This window comes from Microplitis demolitor, chromosome 4, assembly GCF_026212275.2.
Source record: "Microplitis demolitor isolate Queensland-Clemson2020A chromosome 4, iyMicDemo2.1a, whole genome shotgun sequence".
Classification (NCBI taxonomy): Eukaryota; Metazoa; Arthropoda; class Insecta; order Hymenoptera; family Braconidae; genus Microplitis; species Microplitis demolitor.
In genome coordinates, this window is record NC_068548.1 from 8,858,620 (window position 1) to 8,882,692 (window position 24,073).

At 31.3% G+C, this 24,073-nt stretch overlaps 1 protein-coding gene across 4 annotated transcripts in view; it reads right to left on the reverse strand.

Annotated features, from left to right (window-relative positions):
• Positions 1–675: 675 nt before the first annotated feature.
• Positions 676–24,073, reverse strand: part of LOC103568999 (endoribonuclease Dcr-1) — a 39,876-nt gene continuing 16,478 nt past the window's right edge. For 2 of the 4 annotated variants that reach the window (XM_053738538.1, XM_014441380.2), the window contains exons 6-15: positions 19,783–20,306; positions 18,364–18,554; positions 18,073–18,256; positions 14,043–14,221; positions 13,823–13,974; positions 8,462–8,834; positions 6,776–7,169; positions 3,245–6,054; positions 1,551–1,716; positions 676–1,285 (exon numbers count right to left, since the gene is read on the reverse strand). In XM_053738538.1, the coding sequence (XP_053594513.1) occupies positions 1,038–1,285; positions 1,551–1,716; positions 3,245–6,054; positions 6,776–7,169; positions 8,462–8,834; positions 13,823–13,974; positions 14,043–14,221; positions 18,073–18,256; positions 18,364–18,554; positions 19,783–20,306 (5,221 nt within the window). In that variant the 3' untranslated portion in view covers positions 676–1,037. The remainder of the gene's footprint in view (positions 1,286–1,550; positions 1,717–3,244; positions 6,055–6,775; positions 7,170–8,461; positions 8,835–13,822; positions 13,975–14,042; positions 14,222–18,072; positions 18,257–18,363; positions 18,555–19,782; positions 20,307–24,073) is intronic. The other 2 variants (XM_014441382.2, XM_053738539.1) reach the window with 2 other exon arrangements.

Sequence of the window (24,073 nt, forward strand, 5' to 3'; positions counted from 1 at the left end):
TACAATAACAGACTCATTAAGCTCTCTGCAAGCCATTATCAATCTTCATAAAAAAAAAAAAAAATTCACATATCATATATAACATTGTTAATAAATTAAATATTGCAATTGAACACAATATATCTATAAAATTCCTCTGGGTTCCTAGTCACTCGAGTGTTCCTGGTAATGACACAGTCGATAAATTAGCTAAGCTTGCATGTTCACAAGGCAACTTAGTTATGTCTTCTATCCCTGCATCAGATTTTTCAGCCTCAAGTAAAGAACGTGCAAAAAACGAAAGAGATCGACCGCTAAAAGAAAGAGGGAAGAATTTTGGTTCTGCTTACTTTCAAAAATTGTATAAAAATTCATCTAAACCTTGGTTTCATGGATACAAAGTAACTTGTTCTGCTTTGGTTACTTTCATTAGAATGAGAACTAATCATTATAACTTAAACTTCAGCTTACATAGAAAAAACTTCATTGACTCTCTTAATTGCGCTTGTGGATCTACTCAGCGAGATTTATCTCATATTCTTTGGAGCTGTCCTTTATACACTTCTGAAAGAAGCGCTCTTATCAAAGCACTGAAAAAGCTTGATATTAAACCTCCTTTTAACATTGACTTCATTTTAGCCAATCCTTCTACGGCTATTATTTATATTATTTATAACTTTTTTAAAAAATGTAATCTCAATATTTAAATTCAATCTACTGTTTTACCGACAACTGTTTTACATGAAGTTTTCATATTCAAGACTCTGAGGTGCTGTAGTATCAAGGAGTAACGGCTGGATGGGGTATCCCAATGCCTTATTTAATAACTAACTAACTAACATCGTCAATCCGCTGATAATTGCATGATGACCAACCTGGTTTCATTGCTAATTGCTTACAATAAGGGTTTTGCTAATTTAAACATGGATGAGCCCCACTTCTAAACACTTACCACAGTTTTGGATAAACATAAATGATTAAATAAAATTTGATAGTAAATATGCACGTAAATAAAAAAATGTTTCAATTTACTAAATTTTTTTTATTAAAAAGTAATATCAAAATTTTTGTCGGTGGGATGATTGTGTTTTTTTTAATTTTTTCAATGCACATTTTGCCGCTGTACATTTTGCAATTCTATAATTCCTGCCAATCCCTTTGAATGAACCTTTGCCAAAAACATCTACTGTTACTCGTACTCGACGACCATCAGTTAATTTTTCCGGCTTGCCGAATTTAGCGGTTTCAGGCTCTAATTCTAATAGCTCTCGGATTGGAGATTTTGGAACATTCGTACTGAATTGCTCTATAAAAATAAATACACCTCAAAATTATAAATTCAAATTGTTTGAACTCTTTACGCGTCAACGAAATTTTTCACTTCGCTGATGACAGTAAAGAGAGCAGGAGCTTACAAAGAATAGGACGATAAAAAAAATTCTATTGCCACACTGTAGACTCAAATTGATTGTTTCTCTTCACTATCATTTATACGATTCGAGAAAGCTTTGACACGCAAAAGGTTAGTAAAGTATCAATAAAATAAGTAACTTAAAATGAATTATTCTTACCAATTTCTGCCTTCATAATTCTATAATATACATTCCAAACAGCATCAAGTGACATTCCACTATCAAGATAAATTGCACCAGCTAATGATTCAAAAACGTCTCCTAAAGCCTTTGGTACTTCAACATCTTCAGCCTCTTCACTGTCTTCTTTTCCAATTAAATAGTACTGAAAATATTGTAAATTATATTATACCATGAAATATTATAACTTTTGTAAATATTGAGTATGATTTTGAATTTTTTTTTTTTTTTTTTTTTTTTTTTATCAATTTCCCATATAATCTTGTTTAAAGCTTGAGCAAGCCTGGTCTTAAGTTCGATAGACGTTAGTGTCTTTTCCTACCTATGTGTCTTGCTGCAGATACTTGTGGCTAGATTTCAATAGCAAGTCAGTGCAAGCCTTACACAAGAAATTCGTGCCAGATTATAACTCAATTATAGAGAAAGGCTATGGTTGAAAATAGTTGTGCATGGCTTGCTCAAGATCTGCTCAAGGCTCAAAATTGACCTTGAGTCTTGAGCAAACCATGCGTAAGAAGCCGCCCTAAGCTACTAATGCAAGAAATGCATCAGAAACTCTTAAACTGCACAGTATCTAAGGTCTTCAATGGTCTTGTGTTCAGTAGAAGTGCTGCAGTTGTAACACTCAATGAAAAACTATTAAAAGAACTAAAAATTATTATTATTCGTTTTTTAACTTTTTCAAAATAGTAAATTATTGATTCGATCAAAGTTTCAGTTATTAATCTTGTTCTGATATTAAAATATTGAGAATCGTTGAAAATACGCGTAAAAACTTTTTTTTGTACGCTTCACAATTTTTTTAATAACAAATTTGTTTTCTAATGTTATGATGTGAGACTTGCATTCATACTTTAAGGGACATATCAAGAGTAGTGTATAATCGAATTTTATATCAATTTACTGATTTTTGTTATTGTAATTAGATTTTTATCAACAATTCTGCGTGATGATCAATTGTAACACTTGAACGAGTAGCAATTGTAACACTCAGAGTCGTGTATGGGATCTGCACAAACTAGATGCGCCACAAATCTACTCAAGGATAGTGTAGTTTTAATATTTATGAATGTTTAATAATTTATATTAAAGATACAAATATATGTGCTACTTTAAGTTCAAATACTTGATTTTAAGAGTTAATTAAGTATAATAATAGGTATTAAGACTGAATAATAAAAGCAATTTGGTGAAAAATATCTATTTCGTTGCGTGTTACAACTGCCCCTGCACTGTGTTACAAGTGCAGCCCACGCGCACCACCATCTTGGCCTCCGACTTTAGTTAAATAAATTGATTTTTTCATAAGTTAACATTGACTTTTTACTAATTTACCAAGTCAGTCACATAAAAGATACTATCAGCTAACTTTCTGACAGTTTTTAAGTTTCCTTTCTTAAAAAAAAAACAAATGGAATCGAAAAATTAAAATTTTTTCTTACAACTGCAGCACCTCTCCCCTACAATGCCTTGAGTAAGTCATGCACAAGTCTTAATGACGATTTCTTGCTACATGATCTTGCGCAAGACCCATACGTAGAAAAAGTCACTTGTGACCAGGGGGTTTGCTCAAAGTTTCAGGGGGCAGCTGAGAATTTTTTCTATTAGTATTTCCTTGAGTACCCGTTTTACCCACCCCTCCCTCTTATTTTTGACTTAATTTAAAGACTTACTTCTTCGCTTATCGAATGCCCATTTTCCTCTTGAATTCTAACGAATTGATCGATTACTACATTCAACCCCGGAGAAAGATGTCGAAAATATTTATGAAATCCACATCTAACAGCCAATGATGCAAATATCGTATTATTAACGAGTGCTGACCTTAAATCAGTTAATGCACCTGGCGAATGTTGTCTCGAATCCTCATACAAATGTCTGGTAATTAAATAATCTAATACAGCATCACCCAAAAATTCAAGACGCTGATAACAATCAGTTAATTTATTAGGTTGATAAGACGCATGCGTGAATGCTTGAAGAAGATAACTAACGTCTTTAAATTTATAATTAATACTTTCTTCTAAGCAGCTGTAGCCATCTAACATTACGTTCAATTCTTTCTCTGGATCAGGTACATGTCGTAACAATGGATTCCGCGGTTCTTCCAATTTTCCATATCGAGTTTGTGACCAAATCATTTGTCCGTTTTCATTTATTTTTTTTACAAATTGACTGCTACCTGGATACTTATCTAGAGGCTTATTATGGTTGCTAGTATGAATAACTTCGGCCGTAGGTAAAACATGAATTCCCAGCCACTCCATGAACAGCAGAGCTCCTCTAGGACCACAAGCTATCAAATAAGCCCCGATAAGCGCCTCCACGCAATCAGCAATACTTTTATCTGGAATACTGTGCTGCGTAATTAAATTATAAGGAATAGAACACTGTAAGCTATCGAATTCATCAGTGTCTCGAGTTTCGTTTCGGTTTAATTCAATTCTCATCATATCAAGTTTATACTCCGTTTCTTTTATCAACTCTGACATTTCATTAAGATTTATCGCTTGAAGTAATGGAATGTCAGCTTGATTCCAAAGAGTCGACGGTACTCCTGATTTAATAAAAACCTGCTCAAGTTCTCGAGGAACGTAATAGCAAGGCGGTAACCAATTATCATGTGGTTCAAATTTCGTTGCTATCATACTTTCCCCAAGCATCTTCTGTCTGCCTAATCTGTATAGATTTAAATTACTCACTTGCTTGGAACGTAAGTGACTCAATTTCCCTTCATGTATTACATCGTACGTACAATATAAATATGTTGTGATCGCATACTTTAAAAATGAATCTCCAATAGTTTCTAAACGTTCTAAATTAATCCCATCGTTAGCATTCGACATCGTCAGAGCTTGCAAAATTAAACTAGGACTAGGCCCGGGGTTGCCTCGTAGTTCTGGCTGATGATCAAAACTAAACGACGTGTCATTGTCATTATAGAGACTAGGGGTTGGAATGTCATTCAAATTTTTTTTATTATAATTTAATGATTTTTCCCGTGAAATATCTTTTTTTATTAAATCTCCTACTCTTTTAACATCTTCTATAAAATTCAAGTTCAAATTTCCCGGTTTACAAATACTATCAATATTATTTTGATTTTTTTTTTTCATATCAAATAAAATCTGTTGAGTGCTGTCGATAAATAAGTCACTTGTTATTATTTCACTTTCACGTTTTTTAGAAAATTCATAATGTTGAGACTCATGTTTTTTTAATTCCAATATATCATCATTATTTTCATTGTAAGCTAAAAAAATATTATCGAAATTTTTATCATTGTTAAAAAGATCCATTATCTTTTTATTTATTTGTTGCTTTGATATTTTCGACTCGTCTTCAACAGCTTCTGCTGTGTTATCACCAGTATACGATATTCGCAATCCACGATTTTCATCTTCACTGTCATCAGATGATTCAATATATCCATCATCGCTGTACGAATCATCGGAATAGTAGTCACCTATTTCGGACTCATACGTTGGTGACCCACATCGAACATCATTCCATGAAAACTCTGGCTGTAGTACCGTTATATTATTTGGTAACCGCTTAAATGCATCATTAATGTCCATTGAATTTATTGCCATATCATTAGACCACGTGCCGATTTCCAATTCACCATTAGAATTACAATCATTTTTAATCTCTTTTAAATCACCCCAGCCGCCAATGCTGTTACTAGTCGTCACGGGGTCTTCCTTTTTATCTTGTACTTTTATATTATTTTGAGTTACTTCTGCAGTAGTATCACGTGCATTAACCGATTTTCCACGATCTTTAGATATGTTTTTATCAAGTTCTTTAGATTTTTTCAATACTTCAGCTAAATTCCACCCGAAATTCAACGCTGGCCATTCGAAATCAGAATCTAAGTATTGCTGTCCAAGATTTATCGCATCTGCTACTTGACACCTTATTTGATTGGCAAGTAGTAATGCATTGATTCTATACAAAATACAAGGTAAACATACGGCCTGTCTCCACAATGATGCCGGGAACGGATGGATAGCACACAATTCAGCGACTAAAATTTGTTTTTGCTCTAAATTTTCACGTTTAGCTCTTTTGGTTTCTTCGCTACTTGTTGGCAATGCAACTCCTTTTCTATTAACGTATCGCGGAGTAAGAAAATTCAATCGAGCTGACGTATGATCAACATCTAGAAGCGGCTGCTCGGAATTCTGGATTTTTATATCGTATTTCTTTTTATAATACTCTTCGAATGTACTATAGCCATCGCCAGGAAATGACGATTTAGGACTTAAATTTCTACAAATTTCGGCTACATAAAAATATTGAGGTTGATCTTGGTTTCTATACCAAGGCATTATTACTGCGTCGTGATATCGAGAAGGGTCAAATTCAAAATTAACACGATCTTCTTCTTTAATATCACTGGGAATTGTATTACGGTTGTCATAAATAACGTCTAAAAAATTCCAATCAACATTTACGTCTTCAAATCCATCAACTAAATCTGAAATTTTTAAATACTAATGCATCAATTATTTTATTTAAAGTAAAACATTATGTTCATGATACCGGCATCGAAGCTTTGAGTTTCAGTGTCTGCACAGCCAGTCGAAACGAGCTGATTTCAGTTCAATACCGCGAACAAATATTAGAAAACAATAAAGATAAAAAACGATACTAAGAAAAAATATTAGATATTATATATAATCATATCTACCTCCATATATAATTCTGCATGAAGTTATATATAATTTGATCTGATCATGTCTGACCAATACATTATGTCTCGAACTATCTATAAAGCTATATAGGTCTATATATAATTATAATATATATAATTAGGTTATGATATATATAATTAGGTCTGATCAGGCATGACCGATACAAACCTATATATAATTAGATATAGGCCTATATATAATTAGATCTGATCAGGGATGGCTAATATAAATTCATGTATAATCGTGCATAAGTTTATATATGATTGGATCTGATCCGACATGACTGATATAAAATTATATGTAGTTATATATTGAAATAGTGGATCACACGATTGGTCTTAAATTAACTTGTTTCTGACTGGCTGCTGACACTGAATCTTGAAATTCTGATATGTGATAATTGATGAAACACAATTTCGGACTGCGGGTGATTTCAGCTAAGTTCACCCTGATCTGAAATCGTTTCGTTTCATCTCTTGTCACACAATACATTAATAAACTTACATTTTTTCACAGGTATAATTATGTAAGAATTTTCTGATGCATTTGGATCGAAAATCATCAAATATTTTTGAAGCCTTAGCACATTCGTGAAAGTATAATTAAGAAATGTATAAATTCGTTCTATTTGAATAGAATCTAATACTACTGTATTTCTACTAAGTTTTAATTCAACTTGCACTTCTCCAGATCTGGTGTAAATAGGAAAGGGACAGAGTTTTGGAATTTTTTTTAGTGTAAGAATACCAAATCCAATATCCGATTCTTCTGGAGGATAAATCCGTCTGCCCCGTGTATTTTGTTCTTCTGGTAATGGACAACTAAGAACCATTTTAATATGATACAAGTAGGCGGGAACTCCGACTGTCGGGCGACAATCAGTCAATGCTTCGGCTATCTGCAATTATTGAAAAGAAAAAAAAATTATTGTAATCATTCGGAATTTTGTTTCATTAGTAAACTAAAAATTATATATTTATTTTTAAGTAATACATCTAACTCAAGTGTGAGATTTTTATCCTACAAAACTTCATAATAGATTTATCATAGCCGATACATTAAGCTCTACCCTGATTAAAAACTCCGATTGAAAAATTCTAATCAGATGAAATCAGAAAAACAGAAAGTTCTGAATAAATCCAATTGAAAGTTAACCATACAAAATAAAAATTATTATATTATTATTTTTCCGATGGAATCATATTCAAAAAAGGCCATTCGGCAGCCGAAATAGAAGTAGATTTTTCATTATTTATTTAATTATTTGAATCCGTAAGGTAGACGGTGGCATTTAAAGGTTCATCTAAAGCTTATAAGATCAATTATATTCATGCTTGCCAATTTTTGAAAAATACTTTATGTATACTTTAATGTTGAGATTTTAAAAGTGTTACACGGCAGTAATCAGAATTGGAACAGATACATGAATTTATTGAAAAGTGGAAGAACAAATGCAACAGCTAAATTTCAATAAATAAAAAGATAATTTTCGTTGAATATAATAAAATATTACTGAAATATGAAGCTTATTAGATAAACTACATAAAAATATTAACAAGATTCAACTATTATAAATCACTTGAAAATTATTAAATAAGAAAGTAAAAAAAAAAAATGTTTTTTTCTATTTTTCTGAAAATTTTTAAATTCATCAAAGTATTAGAAAAAATTATCAAACGAGTAAGTAACATAGCTTAAATTAAAGCAAATCGAATGGACATAAAGATTCAATCACCAAAAATAGATTATCTTTATGCTTTATGCTTTTTTATTATACTTTAGAATCAAAAGTTATTTAAAGATAAATCAAGAAAAGTTGAATTTTTTGAAAAATTAAAAAATCTTTAAACGGCTATAACTTTTAAACTTTTTGGCCAATTTAGCTCATATTCGAACTGAACCGAGCTCTTTAGCTAAAGAATATGTAAAAATAATTTCATCAAGATCGGTATAGAATTGTCGACGCTATCGTGGGAGAATCGTGCGTTATATCGTATATATATATCGTATACGATATCGCGACAGAACTAAGACAAGCATGAAAAAAATATCAAAAAGGATATGGCACTCAGTATGTGAGATATGATGTATTTTTCATGCATATCTTGATGAACAAATCAATAATTTTATATCCATTGTTCTTATAAATATTAATTTTTTTTTGTCGTATATATAGCGTATAATACTTACTTTTTTATAATAATACTGTCGACGTTTAGTTGTACCCGGTCGTGCCTCAGAGAGATCAGATTGACTTTCATCGGGTAACGCCGGAACTTCAGCATCTTCGGGTCTAGCTTTAAAATTTTCTTTCCCGATAGGCAATAAATTATCATCAATTTCATTTTCTTTATGCAATTTAATACACAATTGTAACGCTGCTAGACGTCTAGCCATAGCTCTGTTAGGCATCGGATGGGAAATTATAACGTATTTTAACGGTGAATTTATAGGTAATCTTAAAGAGCATATGTATTTCAAATGATTATCAATAGTTACTTCTTCTATCGACCACTCGGGGGTAAGACGTGTAAATGTATCACTAGGTAATTTAGCGCAATACCTGAAAAAAATTATTATTTATTTTTCGAATTTCGTTATTTCGTACTATTTACCATAATTATTAATAATTGCGAAATCGTATTTTGAGGTTTCATAATATAGTTATTATTCGTTTGTAGTCGATAGATCAAGAATTTCTTCAGAGGTGACTAACTTGTATGATATTGGGAACCTTAGAAAGGGCGTGGCTTAGATATTAGTCATCTGGTGGCCAAAAAATAAACTAATCAAAGTAGGCTGCTCTGAATGTTTACTATACAAAATCAACTGGCTTATTTATGTTTTGATAATTTATTTATATCATTATAAGTGTTAAAGATTATTACAGTAAATAATGCGGGTGTCAATTCGACATTTGTCAATTTGTTAGTAGAACACCTCAAAATAAAAATTTTACCTGTGATGGAAATATAATAAATCATGGACACTTGTTGAACTTTGGTAAAGTTAATGAGGACAATAATTGTTTAAAAATTATTACTTTTTATAAGTGTGAATGTAGCAGACATTAGACAAATTAAAAATCATAAATAAATAGAGTAACTAATTTAAAAATTAATATTTATAAAAATGCACTTATTAATTTCGAAATGTTTTAAATGCGCATTTTTAAAAAATTTTATTTTATTAATTATTTATTCTATTTACTAATAATTTTAAATTGGTCTGATGTCGACTGCATTCACACTCATTACTTTTTGTCTTCAATGGTTAAGTATTCGAGATGATCCGAGTCAAATAAATGTTCAAGTTCTCAAAAGTGGAAGGATCGTGGGTTATGAGCTTTTCTTGTTAAGTTGGTTTGATGGTCCATGCAAGCACGTGTGTTAGAAAAACTGTTTTACTTATGTCAGCAATCATCAAAACGGTCGAATTTACCTTCTTGATCCATTTTATTTTTCAAACCACGTTTGAAATTTTTTGACGAACATTGAAAAATGTACACTGTCATTTTTAGAATCACGACTTTTACAACCATACAAACAATATGTGTTACTTTTACTTATTTTTATGGAAATTCCATGTTTATAAATTCGAAATTTTTTTTTAATTGAACGAAAATAATTTTTTAATTCATAGAAACACAATAATTATAGAGACAATTAAGTATTTATTATTTATATTAACTGATAGACGTATAGAGACATGTAAACATTTATGATTTAGCCTACTTTGAGTAGCTATAACTTTAGCCACCACTTGTCGTATCAGAATTCTAAGTTTCCCAATATTTTTAATTTTATAGTTGGAATAATTCAATGATATTAGTTATGAAATACCCATAGAACAATCTTGTTCAAGGCTTGAGCAAGCCTGGTCTCAAGGTAGATAGACGTTAGTGTCTTTTTCTACCTATGTGTCTTGCTGCAAATACTTGTCACCAGATTTCGATAGCAAGTCTAGTGCAAGCCTTACACAAAAAATTCGTGCCAGATTATAACTCAATCTTGGAAAAAGACTATGGTTGAAAATAGTTGCGCGTGGCTTGTTCAAGATCTGCTCAAGACTCAAAATTCACCTTGAGCCTTGAGCAGATCTTGAGCAAGCCATACATAAGTGAGAGAAAGGTGCTGCAGTTGTAACAAGGGGCAGTTGTAACACTCAATGAAAAATTATTAAAATAACTAAAAATTATTATTATTCTTTTTTTAACTTGTTCAAAATAATAAATTATTAATTAGATCAAAGTTTCAGCTATTAATCTTGTTCTGATATTAAAATATTGAGAATTGTTGAAAATACGCGTGAAAACTTTTTTTTGTACGCTTCACAATTTTTTTAATAACAAATTTGTTTTCTAATGTTATGATGTGAGACTTGTATTCATACTTTAAGGAACATATCAAGGGTATTGTATAATCGAATTTTATATCAATTTACTGATTTTTGTTATTGTAATTAGATTTTTATCAACAATTCTGCGTGAGGATCAAATGTAACACTTGAACGAGTAGCAATTGTAACACTCAGAGTCGTGTATGGGATCTGCGCAAACTAGATGCGCCACAAATCTACTCAGGGATAGTGTAGTTTTAATATTTATGAATGTTTAATAATTTATATTAAAGATACAAATATATGTGCTACTTTAAGTTCAAATACTTGACTCTAAGAGTTAATTAAGTATAATATTATGCATTAAGACTGAATAATAAAAGCAATTTGGTGAAAAATATCTATTTTGTTCCGTGTTACAACTGCCCTTGCACTATGCTACAACTGCAGCCCACGCGCGCCGCCATCTTGGCCCCTGACTTTAGTTAAATAAATTGATTTTTTCATAAGTTAACATTGACTTTTTACTAATTTACCAAGTCAGTCACATAAAAGATACTATCAGCTAACTTTTTGACAGTTTTTGAGTTTACTATCTTAAAAAAAACAAATGGAATCGAAAAAATAAAATTTTTTCTTACAACTGCAGCACCTCTCCTCTACCTGCCGTAAGTTACTGATGCAAGAAATGCGCCAGAAACTTTTAAACTACACCGTATCTAATATATCTTCCATAGTCTTGTGTGTAATGCCTTCAGCAAGTTATGCACAAGTCTTGATGAAGATTTCTTGCTACATGATCTTGTGCAAGATCCATACGTAGAAAAAAACACTAGTGACTAAGGGTTATGCTCAAGACACTGGCACCAGAATCTTGCTCGAACATGTGTTACTTGGGCACGGTATCAGCCATATTTCATTAGATCATATACACTGTGAATAATCGAAAGTGAATCTTCAATCCGAATTCACTCCGTTAGTGGTTTCAAAAAAGTTACTTCGCCTATGAAATAAACATTCAGTTTTTTCAACAAAGTGATTTTGAGTGATTGTGAATTTCATTTTAAGCCGCATCTACTCTGATTACGGAGTTTTAATGTTCAAATAAATTTATATTTACAGTCAACTACCCGTCAAGCCTGGTCTAGGCGAAGTAGGAAGTAGGGAAAATTTTTCTTTGAATTTCAGTCTTTACACTATCGGGTGATTTGTTTTGTTCTCGAGTACTTGTTATAAGCCTGTTTTATTTTATATGATTTTAAATGTTATATTTACGTTTTATTCTATTCACCACTATTCCGATTCATTTAGTGCTAAAATAAATACTTATCTTTTTGCAATAATAATAAGTCGCGTGCTTAAAGGTAAAAGGGCTTATAACAATTTAGGCGCCCTTTTACCTTTGCAAAGGTAAAAGAGCGCATATTTGTTTTTTATTGCCAATCGAGTAGTAGACACATTCTACGCTTAAAATTGAAAAAAAAAAAAAAAATTGAAAGGTAAAAGGGCGTATGTCTTGAATTATACGCCCTTTTACTTTTAATAATTCGGAATTTTGGTGATCTAAAGGTGAAAGGACGTATTATTTTTTTTTCGGCCAGCTCACAGAAGAACATATTCGTAGTTTAAACAAACACTCGCTTTTTATTTTAAGAAATAGTAATTATAAAATTTAAAAACATGAACAATTATCATAAAATTATAATGTTTAATTAAAGAAAACATCAGGCTCGTTTTGGTACAGTACACGGAAAAATTAAAACCCGACTGGTTCCTGTGCAGCACACGACTGAGTCGTGTGCAACAAAAAATATGGGCAAGCACACGACTGGTTATGGTGCGCACCCGACCTAGTCGTGTCTAGCACCGGGCTCAGTCTAGTGCGCCACCCGAACGGCAATAACGGCAGCACCATAATCAGTCGTGTGCAGAACAATACTGATTCATGTGCACACACGAATCAGTATTGTTCTGCAGATGACTGATCACGGTGCTGCCATTCGGGCGCTGCACCAGATTGAGTCTGGTGCTAGACACGACTGGTTCGGGTGCGCACCAGAACCAGTCGTGTGCTTGCCCTTATTTTTTCTTGCACACGACTCAGTTGTGTGCTGCACAGGAATCAGTCAGGTTTCAATTTTTCCGTGTATGGTGACTGGCGGGAAATTTCAAAATATTTTAATGTTATCTGTCATTGTGATTTTTTTTATTACTTAATTTTTACATAATTTGTTTGTAATTGATTTATTTTCTATTTGTTTATATCGAACTTTGTATATGAGGCTGTTATTTTAGTATAACTTGTTTTGTGAAACTATTATTTAACATTTGGTATAAAAAATACAATTTTTTTTTATGCACCCGTTTACCTTTAAGTAGTACTTTTCTTAAAGGTGAAAAGGCGTATGTCTTGAGATACGCCCTTTTAGCTTTAGGATACCAACATTTTTTTTCCACAGATTTCTACGTTTCAGACAATTTCAAACCAAATGGCAAAAAAAAAATTTTTTATACGCCCTTTCACCACAAATCCCTATTAACCCTTAGCTATAAGCCCTTTTACCTTTAAGCACGCGAAGTATAATGCAAAAAATCATGAAACAAATTATTTACTTAACGTTGATTCAATTATGCTCTGCGTAACATGTTAGTAAATTTTTATCATTAATTTGTCTATTTTTTACTATTCTTAGCTCATAATTTTGACAATTTTAACAGAAGCTTATAACGAGCTCTCTACTACGGAACTCTTCAGAATGGTTAATAATCAAACACTCCGATTGAATCCGATTGGAATAAAGTTGAAGCTAGCGGCCGTAATGAGTAGCGGCCAGCAATTCTTGCGTGGCCACTACTTATTACGGCCGCTAGCTTCAGCTTCATTCCGATTGAAAAATTCTAATCGGATTTAATTAAAAATTTTCGAATAACTCTGATTAAAAAATTTAAATTGGATTTAATTGGAAAATAATAAATTTATTCAATTGGATTCTTGGAACGCTCCCAAATATTTTTGTTACAATGTTTGTTTTCGATGAAATCTGATAGAAATCCGATTGAGTTTCAATTAGATTTAATCGGAGTTTTTAATTAAGGCAGCCGGGGAAGTTTTTTTGGACTCAGTAACTGTCGATTAAGAGAAAGAGGCTTATTACGGACAGGCGTCTGACGAGTACTCAACCGTGTATAAATAAAATGTAAAAATCTAATTACCTATTTATTAATGATATTGCTGAATTAAATGTTACTATTGCTCCGATTTCATTTTGTAATGGTTGGTAAGATGGAATTAAATTTGAATATAAATCGGCTTCAATCTCCTCGGCTTCCGTCGGTTCATTATTTGTACATTTTTTGAGTAAAATCTAGTAATGAAAATTTTTAATTATAACAAATGACGATATAAATTTTTTTATGAATTTTTTTCTCATACATTTTCTATGTAATGATATTGTGACAATTTCCATACACATTCTTTAGAGGTTGAATTTTCTACTAAGAGCACATGTAAAGCATCAACAGCTTTTGCTCTACTTTTACATTGAACATAAGATCGATAGCTTTTGGGAAAATTGAATCGCATTACAAAATTACATTTTGGTATTTCAATTCCTAAAAATTAAAGATCACATTAATAATTTAATATAAATGAAGAGTGTTAATCAATAATTAGACATAATTACAAAAAATTAGTGATTCTTTAAATAAAATACATTAAGGGCATCCTTAGACAATACCCCCCCTGCCCTTAACACGAAATTCTTTAAATAAATTTCAGTAAAATCGATGTCAATATTATAATTCGAATTTTCAAAGTTTGTAGACTAAAATTTATTTACCACATTTCGTTTGACTGCTAATTGCCCTGATTAAAAATACAATCGGATTGAATCTGATTGAAACTCAATCGAATTTCTATCAGATTCCATCAGAAACAAACATTAAATTAAAATAGTATGAGAGTGTTTCAAGTATTTGATTGACTTTCAATCAGATTTAATCGAAAAATAATAAATTCATTTTTTCATTATTTTCGGATTGAATGCGATCAAATCCGATAGAGATATTGTAATCGAATTTTATCAGAAGATAATGGTTTTTTATTTTTATTTTCCAATTGAAACCAATGAAAATATCCTAATCAGATTTTATAGGAAAATAATAAATTTTTTCCGGTTAATTGTCCGATTTAAATTCAATCGAAAATTTCCGATTAAATCTGATTAGAATTTTTCAATTAGATTCAATCGGAGTTTTTAATTGGAACTCTACTCTCTAAACATGAATAAGTGAAATAAGTGAATATGCACTAATTCTGAGTGCCAACATGAACCTGAAATTCCTAACGTTGGATGCCAACGAATTTTCAAATTCATTGAAAGCAGAAAAAAAAATTGCTGACAGTAAAATAAGGTACCGGATGTTGGAAAAATTAGAAGAAACTACCTCTGAACACCGGAGGCTGTTACGTCCAGACAGACATAACATACGACAGTCCCTTAATTTCGAGTCAAGACACTTGTCCTTTACTCGGGTAACGGGGACCACGTTATTCGGCTCTGAGCATGGATAATGGGTCTTGAATATGTATACTTTTCTTAATGTTAGAATAAAAATGTCAGAACTTACAGATACAGGTAGTTTTTATTGAGTCTCAAGATGTTTGTTATTAAAATACAACAGGTGATGGCTACTGTAGCTATGTGTTGACTGGACAATTGGTTGGACACCCCGTGGCGAGTTGGACCCTTTTGATTTGCGTTGAGCGGAGGTGATCACGTTGGTTGATCCTTTTTGGACAGTATTGGATCGTTCAGAATTCACTTTTACTAATTCTTAGAATTTAAATTAACACTTGAACAGAAGGTTAGGCAATTTCTAATTTGACCCGCACTACACTTGCAATCGCGAGTTCCGAACCGAAAGATAATTGTCTGTTTTATGAATATAATTGAAGTTACTAAACAGGGCCTCATCTTCAAGAAAAGTGGCCGAATTATGAGGTTCTGAATTTAATAATTAACGACTCTATGAACAAGTTAGAATCTTCCCTATTCTTTAAATAAGGGAAGGGAAATCCGCGACTTGGAATTAAGCCGCACCTTAATTCGTTGGAATAGTATTAAATGATTAGACTGGACGTTCGAGACTGAATAAATTTAGAAGAGTTTAAGTAGTTATTAGAATTTCCGGTTTTACTTGACGGGACGTAGGACGACTAGTATCGATATTAAGACATATAAAACGCAAAAGGCAAGACGTGTAATGACTTAAGCGAGCCAGCACCAGCACACAATGGAGACGACTTGTTCCTTATATACCTTCGCGGTTTTGGTAATTACGGGAGGCTAATGGAGAAAGGAGTAAATTACAAGCGTAAGTGCTCTAGTTTTTTTGGGGGACCAATGCACATTCAGCTTATCGGTGGTTGGCTGGACATCATGACTCTTTGATAAGGGAGATAACCACATAGGTCCCTTGAATAAGAGAGTAATCAATCAGAAAATCATGAGCGGTTATTCCCAGAATTGTGATCGTTAGAGAAGGGCGGTTCAATATAGTGATAGCGTGAGTGGTAGATCGAAGATAGAATACAATAGAGGAAGTAGTTGGGCAGTGCCATTAGGAGGGGGAGTTTCCTATTTCGGGACTCGGAACTAGGTATGAGGAGTAGGGGCATCAAGTCAGGTGACTATAGATTTGATGGATAGGTAAGGTAATTAAGACGAAACGTGAAGAGTTCGCTCTTAACGCAAAAAGCTTTACGGTTAATTAGCTAGCGGCTTTATCAAAGACTTTGTTAAGCGAGTTTTATAGGCTGGAGAAGGGGGTCAAGGGTATGGGCAATGAGACTGTCGACTTTTATTGTCTGATTGCTATACTGGATGCATTTTTTATGTATTCTGGCTACGAAATGAGCCGTCGGTCTCGATATTGTCACAGCTGCCAAAAAAAACTAGTATTAAAGACGTTACCGTGATTTTATATTCTTTTTATTGAAGAGCAATATATATATTGTCATGTATAAAAAATATTAGAATATGGATCGGCTCTTGATTGAACAAAAGACCGGATGTCTCGGCAACCAGAGACTAGTTGAAATTTGATGGCACTTTGCGGGAGGCAAAGAGTCGCGGTAGGAGACTCTTTGTACTAGATACTGACTCATCGGTTAAGTTATACCTCTGTTACTTTTCTAATATAGTAGTGTTCGGCTCACGCGGTTGCATTTGGTGGTCTGATTAGAATTTTCTTTGTCAACCTTCTGTGCAGCTGTTTAAGATAAGAAACAACAAAAAAAAAACTACCGAATGAGTTGCTTTGGGCGAGAAATAAAATTTTATTCTGTATGAACAAATTGTAATAAACTTTTAACTGAATATTTTCTTGCTCGATCCCGACGTCACAAGGCTAAATCCCACCCGCACAAATCAAGGTTGCGAATTTAAAAATCTGAACCAAATACTCGTACGCTTTTGTTTACTGCGAAAAAATTATGCATAGTTTATTGCACTTATATTGACTCAGAAAAAAATCTTGAATACCCTCCGTGCTCCGGAACCTAGTCAATCCACCCACGTATATTTTTCTGAGTTAATATAAGTATAACAGACCCTTTATCATTGTTTGGCAGTGAACAAAAGCGTACGAGTATTTTGTTCGGGTTTTTGAAATGTCACCAGAGACATTCATGAGTAGATTGACTGGGTTCCGAAGCACGGAGCGTGACGGGGATTTTTTTCTGAGTTAATATAAATGTAATAGACCCTTCGTAATTTTTTCGCAGTGAACAAAAGCGTACAAGTATTTTTTTCAGATTATTAAATTCAAAACCTTGATTTGTGCGGGTGGGACGTACTCGGCCTCCGGTATCCAAAGGTAGTTTCTTCTAATTTTTCCAACATACGGCATCTTATTTTACTGTCAGGAATATTTTTTTCTGATTTTAATAAATTTGAAAATTCGTTGGCATCAAACGTTAGGAACTTCAGGCTCATAGTGTCAACCGAACCACTTTTTTAAGTCAGTTCCGAAAAATTATTAAATTTCCGATCAATTTTTTCATTGCAATCAATAATATTAATTACCATCCTTGATAGTAACTGTTATCATCCTGGTGGTAGTTGTTACCGTCCTGATAGTAATGTTACGAAATTTATTGCAGAAGTTATCATCCAATAGTTATTAATTCTATTTAAAAAAATTATAACACTAACTATTTTTGCATAGAAAAACGTTCCAATCATTCTAGATGATTGGAATTCGAAATTTAGCAAAATAAACACAATTACTTAATTTTCTGAGTGTATTGTACCGATCAAGCTCAATTTCTCACAGGACCTAGAAATTAATAAACCGCTTCGAATACGATGTTAAAGATCTAAATCAGTTAATCTGTTCAAAAGTTTTCAATTTTCTTAGTGAGAAATTTAGGAATTATTGTACTAATTGAGACATCTTACCTTCCTCCAAAATTGCTGTGGCGATAAGTAAATTACACTCGTGAATCCTGAAACGTTTCAAAACTTCTTCTTGCTTCCGATGTTCCATTTCAGGATCTTGACAATTTGTCTTTTCTTCATGAGTTCTCTCAGTTGTATAAAGAGGCGATAAATAATTTAAATCATCATCACATTTAGCGATTTCCTATTGAAAAAATTTTTTAAATACTGATAAGAACATTAATATTCACATTAATGATATGAAAAATTTTTTATTTTTATTTAAACTTTGCATTTATAAACGGTACTTACATACAACAAGTAAAACAAAATTTTAGCAGTAAATCCTTTGTCTACAAATACAATACCACAAAGTAAATCAGGGTCTGTAATATTACGATAGGGTCGTGAAAACTTAGATATTTTTGTTTTATGGAATTGTCTAGGATTTATTTTATTCGTATTTCGGTCTTGAATATTAATAAAATTTTTATTAAAGTTATCTGTAAAAAATGATACTTAAATAATTGTAATTGATTGCACTGAGGGAAAAAAATAAAATTCAAATGATTATTTTTCACTGTACTTTAACAATAAATTTCTAGAAGCATCTATTACTTAGAGCAACCAAATGTTTCCGTAACATCCGGTAAAAAAAGTCGTCAAATAATATTTTTTTGACAGAATAAATTTTTTTTTTGTTAACATTAAGCAAGTAAATAAACTAGGAGAGATGTGCTGCAGTTGTAAGAAAAAATTTTATTTTTTCGATTCCATTTGTTTTTTTTTTTTAAGAAAGGAAACTTAAAAACTGTCAGAAAGTTAGCTGATAGTATCTTTTATGTGACTGACTTGGTAAATTAGTAAAAAGTCAATGTTAACTTATTAAAAAATCAATTTATTTAACTAAAGTCGGAGGCCAAGATGGTGGTGCGCGTGGGCTGCACTTGTAACACAGTGCAGGGGCAGTTGTAACACGCAACGAAATAGATATTTTTCACCAAATTGCTTTTATTATTCAGTCTTAATACCTATTATTATACTTAATTAACTCTTAAAATCAAGTATTTAAACTTAAAGTAGCACATATATTTGTATCTTTAATGTAAATTATTAAACATTTATAAATATTAAAACTACACTATCCCTGAGTAGATTTGTGGCGCATCCAGTTTGCGCCGATCCCATACACGACTCTGAGTGTTACAATTGACCCTCGCGCAGAATTATTAATAAAAACCTAATTACAATAACAAAAATCAGTAAATTGATATAAAATTCGATTATACAATATTCTTGATATGTCCCTTAAAGTATGAATGCAAGTCTCACATCATAACATTAGAAAACAAATTTGTTATTAAAAAAATTGTGAAGCGTACAAAAAAAAGTTTTCACGCGTATTTTCAACAATTCTCAATATTTTAATATCAGAACAAGATTAATAGCTGAAACTTTGATCTAATTAATAATTTATTATTTTGAACAAGTTAAAAAAAGAATAATAATAATTTTTAGTTATTTTAATAATTTTTCATTGCGTATTACAACTGCCCCTTGTTACAACTTCAGCACCTCTCCCCTATTTGAACAAAGTAATTATTTAACATTAATGAAGAAAATAATTGTTTAGCACTATTCAAGTAACTGAAATACTTGAATCAACTATTTTTTAAAAATATTTATTTTTTTCTCTTACTATAAAATATATTTAAAACTTGTGATACTTACATGGCACACATTTGCTATTACTAATACATTTTTTATTATTCTTATCATGAAAAGAAGTAAATGTTTTGAGCGCTTCTAACAAGCGGTGTACTTTAGGTGACGAGTAATTTAAAATTTTACTTTTTTCAGGAATGTTTCGGAATTCGTAATCACAAATTGCACGAATTTTTATCATAACAGATGCTATCATATTAAGCAGTAGGTAATGCCGTTCATACGGTGTTTTAATTTTAAGTTTTTCAGCTAAAACTAAAAGAGATAATGCCGCACGATCTGCACACCATGGGCCCAAAGTTTCAAGTATAATTGAAAAATCTTGTAACATTTCACGGGGCTTTGCGGTTGGATCAGGAATTTTTTGAATGTCCTCTAGAAATTCGTCTTGATAAATTTCCGTTGGATCATACCGATGATCGTCTAAAAAATTCATTGCATCTACTATTACTTTTTCAAGTACATTGTGTAATGTTCCCTTTGTTCCAGTTTTATATTCAACAACATATTCTTTTGGTTTTGAGCTATACCTGGAAAACAGATTAATTGAAAATCTGAAAATTTATTTTTATTATGCGAAAGCGCACCCTAGGACATCTTGCTAACTTCAAAAAAAAAAAAATCAATGAGTAGACATAAAATATTTTTCTTTTTAATTTTTAAATGTCTATTCAATGAGTTCTTGCATTAAAGATCGTATTTACAGTAGAATCTTCTTAATGTGACTCTTCGTAGTGTTACACTCTTTCTAAATTTAACAAGACTCTCCCTAATGTTAACCATCCTGTCTCCTATTACGTTTTTTCGCGCGACCAATCAAAACAAAGCTTAGTGGCGGGAAATTCGAATCCTCCTAACAACACCTATACGATTAAATCCTAACCTAAGAATGTATTTTTTTTTTTTTTCGTACGTTACGCATTTTTACGGCGCAGACCTGCGCACATAAGACATGAGTATTGGTATGGTGGGGACGACAAGATTTGTTAACATTACGAAATGGTCCTGGACAGGAGTGTTAACATTACGGAGATTTTACTGTAATTTCGAAATCTACTAGACCGATAATTTTTAGCCTTATTGAAAAAAAAAAAATTGTCTTAGGACAAAAACAAATGTAAAAATGTTTTCTGTGCATGCATAAAAAATAAAAATTCAAAAAAGTTGGAAAAAAGTTCGACACATCGAACTTCAAAATTTGAGACTACTTAGATAAACTTAAGTTCTGAACGTTGGATGCTAATAAATTTTCAAATTCCTTGAAAGCAGAAAAAAATATTCCTGACAGTAAAATAAGGTGCTGGATGCTGGAAAAATCATAAAAAAAATGTTTTTTCGAGAACCGATAGCGGCTGCTCTTCAGATAGCTGTAACTCAAAAAAACTATTCGAGATATCAGATCTTCACCCATCTCCATCCATCCTCATTTATCCTCATAAATTTCATTCATTGTCTAAAATATTAATCTATTTAATGCCGTAAGATGGACGGCGGAGTGGAATTTGAAATTTACAATGAGTGATTTCTGACGCCAAAAACCGAGAAATACACATGGGAATGGATAGAAAAATCCATGTTATTATTCTCATTCATCTCCACCCATATTCATCCACCCTCATTTATCTTCATTTATCCTCATAAATTTCTTATTCATTGTTTAAAATATTAATTTTTTTTTCTTGTGCATATTTCAGATATGCACTAGAAGTTGTAGTATGTTATTTCTTTATGATATAGACTATCGAAATACGTAAAAAAAAAATTTATTTTTCAAAATTGCACACTAGTTGTCCACCTTAATAGAAATACAAATATAAAAAAAATTACAGGATAGAATTGGAAGATAAAATGAAAATTTTACGAGGAAGTTTTTAGAAAATTTGTTTTCGTCTTGTTAAATTTCTCAAATATCAAAAAGCCATTAAAAAATCTCAGAATTATCGGTTTTTTCGAACTTTTTTAGAATTAAAAAAAAATCAATTCAAATCGCGGAAATGTCCCAAATTTTTACAGTTTATTCAACAGTTTTTGTCAACATGAAAGCTCGATTTTTACAGATTTTTTTCGAATTTCGAACTCATGAGAGTTATTGAAATATTGTAAATTTTGATTATTTCTGTGATTTAAAATTTAATTTCTGAAATATTATCGAAAAATTTGGTAAATGTTTAGAAGTGGGATTCTCCCATGTTTAAATTAGCAAAACCCTTATTGTAAGCAATTAGCAATGAAACCAGGTTGGTCATCATGCAATTGTCAGCGAATGACGACATAAGGTAAATGTCCCAATACCGGAACGACGAAGGGTATATGACTGATTTTTATCGTTTTAAAAATATTCAAATAAATTATAAACCAAAATAATTTATTACATCATATAGAATAGACATTTATCAATGCAAAAATAATCAAATTGGTTCATTTTTTTAAATTTAATATAAAAAATAATTTTTTTTCTATGACACCCAAAAGACCCAATACCGGGACGCTGAAATAGCCTTGTCCCAATACGGGAATTCGGTTGTCCTAATACCGGAACAGTAAATAAAATAAGTTATTTTTTGCATTCATTCATGGTGAAAATATTAATAATTATTGAATAATATTAATGTAAAACGAGTATGAATGTAGCAGACATCAGACAACTTTAAAATTATAAATAAATAAGATAAATAATTAAAACAATAATATTTACAAAAAAAGCACTATTAATTTTAAAATTTTTTGAATTTGCATTTTTTTAAATTTTATATTATTTATTATTTACTCGATTTATTAATAATTTTAAATTTGTCTGATGTCTGCTATATCACACAGATAATGTAAAATTTATTTAAAATTTTAAAATGATTGAATATTTAATGAAAATAAATATTTTGAACTAAAGAATAGAAACAAAATAAATCATTTGAGGTTATACTAGAAAAATAATTAAAGAAAAAAAAAAAATAAAAACAAAAATTTATTTTTTATGATTTAAATTAGAGTTTATCTATACTTAATCTATTTTTATAAAAATTATACATACTGCATTAAATATTAGGGCTCCAATAATAATTAATATTGTACTTGATTTAGCCAGTCAATAAAACTCACCGTTAATGTCTATCTATAACATTAATATGATTGGCTGTTCCGGTACTGGGCACGGGTTCATTTTGGTGCACCAATAGACGAACAGTAAAATTAATATAATAATACTATTTTTTTCATATTTTTAATCTGTTTTCTTGAATTTTATGTCATTCAAGATGCATATACAAAAAAAAAATTATTGAAAAGTAATTCTATCCATTTTCTATAAGCTTAAGACCATTGACTGATTTCTTAGCAAAACCATTAAGAGACATGAAAAAGTCATGAATCCAAGACTATTGCTCTAATTAACATTTTTTTTTTCATATTTTAAATATTTTCTAAAATCTATTTTATATCTTATTTTTTAACTGAAAGATTAAGGTTTCAAATAAAGAAAGTTTTATTTAGTTTCATCGCGTACGAGTTGAAATATAATATAATGATTATCAAATCGTTCCGGTATTGGGTCCCTTTCCAGTATTGGGACATTTACCTTATTTGCTTAAATTAAGTATAAAATAATCGTCAATATTCAGGTGTTTATAATAAGGTTATAACCTTAACAAATTGAACGGAATATAGTATAGTGCCGAATAGCTCAACTGGTAGAGCACTCGGCGCGATATCGACATGGTCTGGGTTCGATTCCCACTTCGGGCTACCTATATTTTTCTCAATTTATCTATAAATTGTCTTATTGAGAAGGTTTGCATGTTTTAGGTTTCCACTATATTAAATCCGTTCAATAATATAAACATGATATATTAATTTCTTTTTGATATTTTTCAATGTTCCGTGCTATACTGCACCAAATGATATAACTTTCTTATTGTTCAATGTACTGACTGTTAAGTCAACCACCAACCTTGAGATATATGCCAGTTTGCATCTTTTACTAGTATGCGCCGGCGTAAAACAGTGTTGTGGGCTTCAGCCAGACACTATACTAGCAGAAGGAGGCAGATACCATCCAAACTACTTGCACCAAAATGTTATGTGAGCTGTTGCACACATTAAAAATACTGAATTAACATAAATATGATGATCTTCACTATTACAAGAGTTCAAAAATTATTTGTAACTCTTAGATAGACCTTTCTATCACTACCGTCCATCTTACGGTATTATATAAAATTACTTATATTTATTAGAAAAATTTATTTTTGAAAATTAGCATGATTTTGTTATTTTTATCAATTTTACACACTTCAATTTCAAG